We start from the raw sequence: 12,031 nt of genomic DNA on the forward strand, positions 1-12,031 counted from the left end.
CGTGCGGTGCCCGCCGTCGGGGGCCTCCGCTCTTCACTGTCCGGGAAACTTCAGGCACTTGCCGGGCAGCATCCGCCCCCTGCCCCGAGGGGCCGCTTCGGTGAAGGAAAGTGGTCTCTTGCACACCAGCAGGATGGCACGGACCATGAGACCCGACGACATCAACCCCCGGACGGGGCTGGTGGTGGCTCTGGTCAGCGTCTTCCTGGTGTTCGGCTTCATGTTCACCGTGTCCGGCATCAAGGGAGAGACCCTGGGGGACATCCCGCTGCTGGCCATCGGGCCGGCCATCTGCCTGCCGGGCATCGCCGCCATCGCCCTCACCAGAAAGACCGACGGCTGCACCAAATGGCCCAAGAACAAGTGTCCGTGCTGCAAGCAAGTCAAGGACCGGGATGTCATGGAGCTGCTGAGGACCCCCTCGGACCTGGAGTCTGGCAAGGGGAGTTGCGACGAGCTGGCCAAGAAAGCATACCAGAAGGACAGGAGGGTGCTGCGGGGTGAGGACTCGGTGTCCATCTGCACCACCACCACCACTACCACCACGATGGGAGAGTGCAAGAGCCTCATCAGAAAGGTGGAGCAGGAGGAGATGCTGAGATACCTGGAGACCTGTTACCCAGAGATGCCGGGGAATGTGTTCGTGGGACACGTACAGTGCCTTGGAGAAGAAGAGCTCTTCTCCCACCAGGGACAGTGCTGCTTGCCCTGACATTGAAGACAACATTTTTGTTGCTCCTAAAGACAGTATCATCGTCTGCTCTTACAAGGAGAACAGTCCCTACGACAGATACTGTTGTTACATAAACCCTACTGGAGTCAACTCAGACCAGGAGACCATAGTGTGAAAGATGCATACTTTATATATATGTATGTATACAAAAACTACAACTTCAACTTCTTGATAGGGGATAATATAGCTGAGTGCACTGCATGGGACAATCCCGATACTATTACAATTTAACCTGGTATGTGACTGATACTCAAACCTTTTGTGCCTGAAATACTCTTTCTGTAAGTAAACAAGCATGTTTAAAGGTTAAAGAATTCAATTCTTCATTTTGGAAAAAAGAAATTATGTTTTAATTTTATTTTCTCCCTTTCCCTCCGTTTTGTTTTCCTGCTGCCTATTGTATCCGAGCCTGTAGACACACTGGCAGGAGGGCAGCAGTGGCTGTCAGCTGAGATTAAAAACTGAATCAAAACTCTGGAGCTGTCTGCAGGAAAGAATGTGGTGCTCTATGGCTGAATGGGTCTTAGCAAAGGCGTCACTTCATTTTGGGAGGGACTGAGAGATGTCAGCATGCACTCCAATAGCTGGCTGATGTTAGGGAGTGTAGAAGTGATTTGTCTCTCTTCCTTCTTCTTTCTGTCAGGATTTTATTTTCCTCTGCTTCAAGGAATTGATGTGCTGACCCTGTGGACTCTTCCGAAAGCCAGATAGGCTCAGGGGAGTTTTCAAAGGCTAATCCATCATCAATAGCATGCAAGGTACAGGTTTTAGCTTCATTCCCCACTGGTATTGAGTTCACTAGAATGTTTCTAGCACTTTTGGATTTTATAGGCATACTTGACAAGGAGATTACAACATGATCATGACACAGTTCTTGTAGAGACTAGGAGCAGATGTCAGTGGTCTCAGGTCTTAAAAATATATTTCAGTACCTCTAAAGTTGCTTAGGGAATAGACTTCTATGGGTTGTGTTTAGAGCTGGATCTGACTCTTCTGAAAATGTCATTTTCATGTGCCTTTTCTAAAATGCCAGATGTTTCTCTACAGGTGATGAATGGTTACAGTCCACTCAGGGGTCTCAAAGCCGTGCTTTGCTGGGGGGAGGGAACAGAGGACCTGGCTGACAGATGGGTTTGTTCACAATTTATGGATACATAGCAAGAGAAATATGAAGTGAATAATGAGGATTAACCATTCAAAATCTGAGCCTGCATCTTTCATACAAAACGCAAATCCTGGCTATTCTGCCCAACAGTAAATTGCATGTTCCATGCTGTGTATAAAAATCTTACCTTGCCTCTACTATGTGGGGAACAGAGATGTGGTATAATAAGATGTGCATGCTAAGCAGCTACTCTAAGGGTTAAGCTCTTAGGGTCATGGTTACTACAGCATAGAGTAATTTGCTAGTGTCTCACAAAGTCCCAGTTCCTATAACTAAATGCTTACAACTCCAAAAAGTTCCTCTGTGATGGAAGTCTTAATAACTGTTCTTGCTTAGCTGTTTTCTGTCAACCATAAGTTGCACCAAACAAATGTATTGAATTACCAGGGTAGGAAAGAAGAATAATGGCCTTTCTTTTGTAGCAAACTGAGATGTTGTGTAGAAAGTGGCAAGGAATTTTCCACTGAAATGAGCCATTCTTTGCTGCCCAGGGAATAGTTTGGAAAGTGAATGGAAACTTTATGCATCCACTAGTTTGTTTGTTTGGAAACTTACATCAAATCGTTACAGACAACCAGTCTCTGAAGAGGTTTCCAGAAGGAGGTAATACAATTTTTTACACAAGATAGTTTGGTTTCTTTCAGACCAAACAAGTTGTTAACGCTTTGGCCAGGCTTTGGTGGGGCATCAGGATGCTATTGGGATAAATTAAAAAAATACTAGCTAGTTTGAGTCAGGTAAAGCCTCTCAATAAGTGGTTACAGGCAGCTTCAGTGCTCTGGCATGCAGCAACAGTACTGGGGGAATAAACAAACACTTATACTCTGTACAGCCCAAGTTTTAACCACTGAGCAAAGGAATTCCACAAAACCAGAAAAACAGACCATCTCCCTGGTGTGTTCAACTCCCACTTCCACATAAAAGCACTCTGTTGTTGTCAGGCAGATTGTCTCCTGCAGGCTTAGTCACTGCAGGACCTTATTCTGCGATGTACAGAGCAGCTTTTTGATAGCACTGCGAAGTCTTATTTCATGACCTCTGAAGCCAACAACTAAAATACTGCTGATGAACATGACGAGGAATAGGGTCTTTCATAGCATTCTGTTCCCAAGGGAAGCAGGTGAGGGTCTCAGCGTGTGCCCATGGGCGCTCAGCATCCCTGGAGATCAGACACACCATGAGAAAACAGGCTACCAGGGAGCTGCATACTGCCTTTGCCGGGGTTGTGAGCAATCGCTTGCCTTGCATAAGAGAGCAAAGCGTCAGCCCGCTGGGAACCTAGATTTGTACAGTTCTGCAAATATATATAGGAAGAGGTCAAGTTTTTCCATTTTGTCTAGGATTATATGTTCTCTGTCAAAAGTTATACGAGGTTTTATAAGGCAAGACAGCAAACTCTAGTGACAAATGGAATGGTAAATATATAATTTGAGATACAGCCATGCAGATCTGAGTCGTGTGCTTTATTCCATTCTTAGTGTAAAAACAAGAGAATGCTCGTATTAAAGCAAAGTTTAATGGGAGTGAAAATTTCCCGCAATATAGAAAGAGATATAAAAAATGTATGTTTAAAACATTATATTTATAGGCAATGTCCTTCCTCCGTTCATTTAGCTGAGGTGATGGAGATGAGAGCTTCTTTCTGTCCCTGCTACCTTTAAAACACCTCTGGGTCAAAATCCCATTTCTCTCCTCAATGCTACCCTCCAAACAGTGCATGCAGTTGTAGTGGAGCTCTGCTTGTGGGGTTAATGCCTGGTCTCATTGAAGTCAATTGCCACATATTGCATGGTCCTACAGTATGGGTGGCATACTGTAGGACCATGCTTCTTCTTATATTTGAAGAAAACCAGTGATTTGGACATTGAGAGAAGGTTCCTAAGATATATAAAATGTATTTTTAGAGTAGCATTTGTCATAGCGCTACAGTGGAGTTTACCTTCGTTTAAGAAACAATGTGATACACAGATCAACTGTACACAGGGCAATTTTGTGTTGCTTTGCTTAAATTTCTGTTGTCATAAATAGCATTTTTACGGTCATACAAGCTGATCATTGCAAAGCCTTTAACAGAAAATTGGGAGTTTTAATCAGTGTGCAGTTTGTCCTTCTGGAGCACTAAACAATAGCTGGTCCTTTCCGCCTGGAACCGAACGAGTGGGAGGTGAGCGTGCTCAGGGTGTGTGTCCCTTGGGACCACATGTATTTGTATTCTTGGTCTGCATTCTGCAGAAATGTGGTGCTCTTCCACAGGCAGTGCCTCCCCATCTGAACCAACCTCTCCACAGTCCTGGCTCCAGTAATTATTTACTGTGTCGTAATTAGCAGAGTAACAGCCACTATGACCCCCTCTCAGCATTTCTCCTGGTACGTACCAGACTCTTTGCAGAATGAGCTCCTGCTCTTGACCATGGTGGTAGATCTGACCCTACATCATCCATCCCATGTAAGCTGTTATGTTGGGACATCCGACTAAATGGTCAGTTCTTGCAGCACAGGCCTGGGATTTTGCGTATCTATATAATACCTTTCACTGTACTGTACAGGTGCTGTAGAGATGGGTTAGAGATGGGTGACTGTCAGGCCTCAAAGGCACTTCCAGCCTGATTTTCATGAGCATTTAGGGACTGATCTATTTATATGCAGAGCACAATCTGCACTCAGAAACCTGAATCTCAACACATTGCCAGTAAAGCCATACTGCAAGAGAATGCAGTTCTGAATGGGAGATTTTCTGAGTCTTGAAAGGTTTCTGTGTAAGTTTCTAATATCAGTCGTATTAAAACTTGTAGAGGAGTTTCCTAATATGTAGACTAGAGGAGTTTTCTTGACACATTTTTAACACACAGTGTGGGGCATCAGCTGCAAAGCAGCTCATGCTGAGCCCATTTCTACTCTGCAGCCCGTCTGAACATGCAATCCCTACTGGGATGACAGCCGGCAGGTTTGTTACTTCTCTGGTACTATGGGCCCTTTTATGTCTGGTCTTTAGAAACAACGCAGAGAGCAGATCCAGAATTCACTTTTAATGCTTTCTGCCAAACCTTCATCAGTAAGCATTACCTTTAATTTATCAGTCCTCTCAGTGGAGGAATTCCAGACCCTGTATGTCTTTACTAGGCAAGGAGATCCAGCTATCATTGTTTTTTAAATCACGGTTTATTTTCTGTTCAAAACAGTTGCATGGATTAGCCCTGACTATCCTATTGTCAGATGAACGCAGAAGTGTTTTATGCTTAATGTTTTTACTTACGAACATTGCACCATGCATAGGTGTATATACATTACACATTTGTTTGCAAGAGCAGGTCACAGAATGCACAAGCATAGCAACATTAATTTGAGATCTGCTTAGAGGGCCTCTCTGTCTTTTCCAATACCTCACCAAATTTTCTGCCTCAAACCTATTGTTGCAATTTAAAATGCCTTCCGTCCTTCAGGAGGAGAGAATTTTTCTAAGAACTCTGTTGTGGCTCTTTATGGACACACAGTTCTTCCAACAGGATACACGGAGTTTAAATGTCCCAGGACTGTGTTTCATTATAACCCCTGTGAAATCCTGGCTCCATTACCAATCACAAACTGAAATTTTCCAGTGCTTTGCATTCAGCATTTCCCCAAACCATTGGTAAAAGCCTTGAACCCTTGGTCAATTCTGACAGATTCAGTACTAGTATTTTATCAGCCTACAGTTTCATTACTTAAGAAGTGGAAAAGGGTTAAATACTTTGAAAATCTGGTTCTGCACTTTGTTCTAGTGAGGCAAGAACAAAAAAAGAGGTATTATTCATAAAAGCAAAAGAGACCAAAAAGGTTTCACAGACAGTATTTCATTACTTTGTTAGATTAACTGTTTTATATTCTGGTCACATAGGCAATATTTTTAGTGCATTCTTCCATATGTGTAGCTTCCCTTTGGTAGCTTACCCTGAACAGGCTCCCCAGATATGGACAGAGAGTGTTTTTCTGCCTGGAGGCAGGATGCAAGAGCTACAGAAAAAAAAATGGGTATGTAGTAGGGATCTGATGCCAGAAATGACTGATTTGTTTTCAGATCTCATCAAAACCCTTATTTACACACCATAGTATTTTACTAAGAAATGCAGTGATAATCATAAGCAATTATGCACACTCATCAACATAGGGATGTTACTACAGTAGCATCGTATTTGGCGTTTGCTGGCTAGGAAGTACCTATTCTACTGCAATCCAAGGCAAATTTCACAAAGTTGTAACAGTAAAAATTTCATGCGGAGCTTCAAGGTCAAACTTAGTATTGTATGAAAACTGTTAAAACCAGCACTAGAAGTTAGTTCCAAAAAGGATGCATATGCACTTAAGACCTAGTGCAGTGGAAAGATGAGGTACAAATACAGAAGATGGGGTAGCTTTGTTCCCTGTCTGAACCAGAGGACCGTGGTTAGTATACTATGGGACAGTAAATAACATCATGTAGATTCATGCATGTTCATTGGAAGGTTTCAGTCATTAGGGTTCCCACACAAACAAATTCTACAAAACCCACTCTCTCACATTTCAAACTGGTTGTTTTATATCTCTACATCAGAAAGTGCATTTTAGCAAATTTTAAATTAGGAGGAGGGGGAATTTTCCCCTATTTTCTTTGGAGACAACATTGGATTGCAAATGATTTTATCTTTGAATTCCAATTTAGAATGTAATAGTGTACAATACGATGTTTTACAGTGACTGGTGTGACGTAGGGGAAAATTCAGAAAGGAATTAGAAGGACAGAGTACTCATTAGCTGAAAAGCAGATGGTGGCCAGCTGGAGAATAATCAGAATAATCTTGCATAGCCTTGTCTTTTTACTGGTCTGAAAGGACAGCCCCAGAAAGGCACTCTTAAAAAACCAAAGACTCTTATTATTGAGGTCAATTCAGATGGAAGGGCTATTAACTTTTGGTGGTCTGAGTGGTGTGGGAGAGAGAGATGTTCTACATGCTGGGGAACCTCATACCAATCTCTTCTTCAGACGTAGATCTTCAAGAGACCCTGCATCCTCTGACTGCACAGTCAGGCTCAACACTCATACTATGCCCTTGCACTGTTTGCAAAGAACATCTGCTTTCATTCCACTTTTCTTTAAATAAATTCATTTTTCTGGTTTGAAAAGAAGAAAGAACCATGGAACTGGAGACCCTCTGCACATACTGATAACAAGCTAAATAAAAGATGTTTGCTACCTAATCTAGGGGATAAAGACTAACTTTTTGGTGGCAAAACAGAGTCTTTTTCCAATGCCAATGGTTTGAATAAAACCTAGGAAGTTTTACACCTGGAAATACATTAACCATTTTTTTTACTTGTTGGGATTTTTTTTAATATTGTGGTTATTCAATCTATTCCTCAACATTCAAACTGAAACAATATAGTGAAGGTTTATCAATGTAATTAAAGACTTTCATAAGTCAGTTTTTGCATTGTGTGATTTATTTAATGTACCTGTCTGCATCCTCACCTGTATGTAGATGGAGCTGCAATAAACAATAGTCAAAATGCACAATCTTTCCATAAAATCACTACATCATTAATACAGTATTAGTATCCTCTGCATTATTTTGCATGACCGTAGGCAATGAATGGCTACTGAGTGAAGAACTGAATGATCTGTAAAGTACGTACCACCTTCAGTTCTTCAGCTCTATTATTACAATTGCTTTCCCATTTTCTGGTAGGGATATAATCTCCTAGGAAAGGAGGAACACATCACATATTTATCTGTATAGAGTGCCATTTTAGAAAAGAATACTTGCTAGATTAGCCAACTAACTCCACATCTGGGATGTGAATCTCTCTGGATTTAAAGCATCTCACAGATGAGCACCGTGCTGGTTACCATACTTCAGCTTTACCAGCTGGTAAATGCTTTCCTGCATTGCCAAGGTCATCAGGACTTTAGTCAGCAGCTACAGCGTTAGCCACAAGTTTCCTTGCTACGTTTCCTGAGCAGTGAGAGATACCAGGAGCTACAACAGGACTCTCTGGAGATCTAAATTTGCAGTAGTATCAGTCACAGTGTTGCCCCACACAAGGATATAGATTTAGAGTGGTGAAATGGGACAGCGTTTTGGTTTGCAGGTGCTATAAAGACCACCTGCCCTTGTATATGAAGTTCTGTGTGGGGCACTACTCTGTGTTCCCTTGGTGGGTTCAAAAACTGAGACTCTTGCAGAGTTCAAACCTGAGGCAACAATTGTCAACAATTTCGTGTCCTTATACTGGGTACTGATTTGCACTAACCTCTCCCTGTACAGTTATATTTATAGCCAGACATGTTTTACATATATATGAATATATAGTTCTCTGTATATTATATATATTCTATATATATATTCTTATACATACATATGCCTGTGTGGCCACAACAATACAGAAAACAATGATCTCTGCAGCTATTGCCACCCCCAGGAGGTAAACATAAGGCACATCTCACAGGCTTTATGCTGCAACCACTTTTGCTGAATTTGCTGTGTCGTACAATCTCTAATGATTGCTGCATTGTATCTAACTTCCAGCAAAAATCTGTGTAACCAAAGAGAGCTCACGTTCCTGAAACTTGCCTATTGCTTTGGTAGTTGACAATGAAATATGGCTGTAGCCATTAACTACATCTGTCAAAATGCCTGAGATAAATCTTAAATACTTGCCAGTTGACTGAGGACACTTCCATTTGCACCTATAACGTTCATTACCCTGTACTTCTGTCTTCTGGAGGAAGAGCAGTCATATCATCACAATCATCAGACAAACTGACATTAATAAGGACTACTGCTTGAAGGCTCGGGAGAGATACCACAGATTCAACAGTCCTTAGAAAATAATCTAGTTCTCATTCTGGAGATGCTCCGTTCGAGGAGAGGATCAAGAGATAACAACAAAACAGAGAGGTAGGCTCACGCTGGTGTTCTTCAAGCTGTACCTCTTTTGTAGATAACCACCAGACTCTAAGCCTCATGAAGTCAGCAAGAGTCTCTCTACTATCTTCAGCAAAATTTGAATACTACTCAAGGACATGTCAGTGGTGAAGGCTGTCAATCCAACAAGCTTGCTAATGGTCACTCATCACTCATTTCTATTTAGAAGACTTTAAACTCAGAAGACACTAATTTTAAAGCTTTTAATTCTAAAAACAACACTAAAATAAAGCAGAAGAGTTAAAGCTGAAGTACTGCTACAGATGAACATATAACAAAGAACACACTTTCACATTTGTATTTGATAAAAGACCCTATGATATGCGCCTTTCTAATAAAAATGTAAAAAATGCTAACATTAAAAGAATAATGTAAACTATATTATACATCATGCAGCACTATAATAGAGCAGAAAGTTTCACAATATACAGGCAGCATTTGGATAAAGGAAACAGTTGTATTAAAGGACATCTCTGGGTTCTGGATAACCAAAAGGTTTATTTTGCTAAGATTACAAATAGGGTAGCTGTACTGTATCATGTACAAACATGAAATTCAAAAATAGAGAAAGGAAGCAGATGACACCAAGCTGAGTGGTGCAGTCAACATGCCAGAGGGACGGGATGTCATCCAGAGGGACCTGGACAAGCTCGAGAAGCTTGGCCTGTGTGGACCTCATGAGGTTTAACAAGGCCAAGTGCAAGGTCCTGCACCTGGGTCGGGGCAACCCCCAGTATCAACACAGGCTGGGGGATGAAGGGATTGAGAGCAGCCCTGCCGAGAAGGACTTGGGGGTACTGGGGGATGAAAAGCTGGACATGAGCCAGCAATGTGCGCTCGCAGCCCAGAAGGCCAATCGTACCCTGGGCTGCATCCAAAGAAGCGTGGCCAGCAGGTCGAGGGAGGGGATTCTGCCCCTCTACTCTGCTCTCATGAGACCCCACCTGCAGTACTGCGTCCAGCTCTGGAGCCCTCAGCACAGGAAAGACACGGACCTGTTGGAGCAGGTCCGGAGGAGGGCCACGAAAATGATCAGGGGGATGGAACACCTCTCCTATGAAGAAACGCTGAGAGAGTTGGGGTTGTTCAGCCTGGAGAAGAGAAGGCTTTGGGGAGACCTTCTTGCAGCCTATCAGTACTTAAAGGGGGCTTATAAAAAAGATGGCGGCAAACTTTTTAGCAGGGCCTGTTGTGACAGGACAAGGGGGAATGGTTTGAAACTAAAAGAGGGTAGATTTAGACTAGATATAAGGAAGACATTTTTAACAGTGAGGGTGGTGAAGCACTGGCACAGGTTGCCCAGAGAGGTGGTGGATGCCCCATCCCAGGAAACGTTCAAGGTCAGGCTGGAAGGGGCTCTGAGCAACCTGATCTAGTTGAAGATGTCCCTGCTTATTGCAGGGGGGGGTTGGACTAGATGACCTTTAGAGGTCCCTTCCAACCCAAACTATTCTATGATTCTATGAATCTTTTAAGTTTAGAAAAAAAATGTGAAACCAATTAAAAAATTAAATTTTTAAAAATCTGGCTGGACTCTATGTTGGGATCTCATGTGACAAGATCAGCTATGTGTATGTCCCTTGCTGAGATTCTGGTCCCATTCAAGTGGCAGTGTTCCCACAGACTTCTGAGACAGAATTTAACTCAGAATGTTCTATATTTTTCTGTGGATTTCAAGTAAGTCTTCCATAATTCAGAAAGATTTAGCTTTCTACCTCTATTAGGCATCTCTGAAAAATCCAATGTTACCACTGCATTTACTTCCCACAGAAGCTGAAGAAGGACTGTAGTGAGACTCTCCTATTACTATCACACAGCACATATTCAGAATTAAAAGTATGCTAGCTACATGGGAATATGGACAACTAGTCAGCTGCTTGTTTAAGCTACATAAATTTATACCAGAAAAATTGCATCTACATGTGTGTTTTTGTACTTGTACCTAGAACCAGGGACAGACTGGAGGGTAAGGGTGCAGAATAAGGAGGAGTAAATCGTGCTATGTCACTCATAGTCCTTCCTTTGCACCTCCTGCCAGTTGGCTTTGGCCAGTCCAGTTCACATTATGGGTGGAACTGCTGTGACTCTTGGTATCCTTCCTTCCTCTATTTCATGTATCTAATTCTGTTAGACTGTTAATTAGTTCAACTGGACTGGCTAAACTCTTCAAAATAGATTAGCCTTGAAAGGTAATTTATTGCCATAAATAAAACCTTAAAAAGTATAAATAGGGTCCACCGTACATATGCTTTGTCTTTAAAGAAAGTCAACACCAGCAATGCTTACTCCACTTGCTCATCAACAGATTACTCCACTTGTAGTGATGGGTCTCTCTTTACAGGAAATGCTTGCTCAGGAATGACCTTTTCTAAACTGTGTCCTAAATTAAACAGTGACTTAGAGGGCTGCCTGATTTCACAGTCAGACAGCTAGCCAGCAACAGTAGGTTCACTGCCACTTTAGTCAAAGCAACTCCATAATATAAGCTTATATTAAGAACAGTTTTTCAGAGAAATCCCAGAGCAGCCAAAGACAAGAGCAGCTGTAATGGACTCTCTTCTGTTTAACAACAGCAAGCAATGTCTTTCATTTCTCTCCCAAGATTTTCAGATCTCTGTACCAAGATGGCAGCTATCACTAAGTGTTGACTTTATGGAAATACCCCAGACTTTCTTCTTAATTGTCCTTTCTATGCTCCAGGCAACGGAGATGAAATGGAAGCAGGAGCACAAATTCTCATTTCAATTTGTATCCACTATGATTGCACTGCTTCATCCTCCTCTTTCAATGGGCCTTGCTTTCTAACACAATACACATCTCATTTTTCCCTTTCGCAGCACAAAACCAATCACACCCAGAAGGTTTATCGTACCACTAAATAGCAACTCTACACTGTCTCCTACTTTCCTGTGGGAGCAGCTTACAGGCTGGAATGTCCAGCCAGCTGGTTTTGAACTGATGGAGGCTGCTGGCAGGGGATTACCCAGCAAAACCAAATCAACAACTAACACTGGGAGCTACCTTCTGCCCTAGTAGCTGGTGAGTCAGTCTTATGTATCATTCCTCAAGATGAGTTTTTGCTGGTTTGTATTTTTCCTGCCACTGGTGGGAGAGAGATACCTGTGAATAAAGCCTGAGCTAATACATCCACAAGGCCAAAGGGGCATACTGTCTCTTGTCTTACTTTCTAATTCA

At 42.3% G+C, this 12,031-nt stretch overlaps 1 protein-coding gene across 1 annotated transcript; it reads left to right on the forward strand.

Moving 5' to 3' along the window:
- The first annotated feature begins 133 nt into the window (after nt 1–133).
- TMEM215 (transmembrane protein 215) lies at nt 134–848 on the forward strand. The gene is given in 2 exon segments (XM_009328957.1): nt 134–648; nt 650–848. Coding segments are annotated over 2 exon segments (714 nt in total).
- The last annotated feature ends 11,183 nt before the right edge of the window (nt 849–12,031 follow it).

Source organism: Pygoscelis adeliae, unplaced genomic scaffold (assembly GCF_000699105.1).
Source record: "Pygoscelis adeliae isolate BGI_AS28 unplaced genomic scaffold, ASM69910v1 Scaffold127, whole genome shotgun sequence".
Taxonomy (NCBI): domain Eukaryota; kingdom Metazoa; phylum Chordata; class Aves; order Sphenisciformes; family Spheniscidae; genus Pygoscelis; species Pygoscelis adeliae.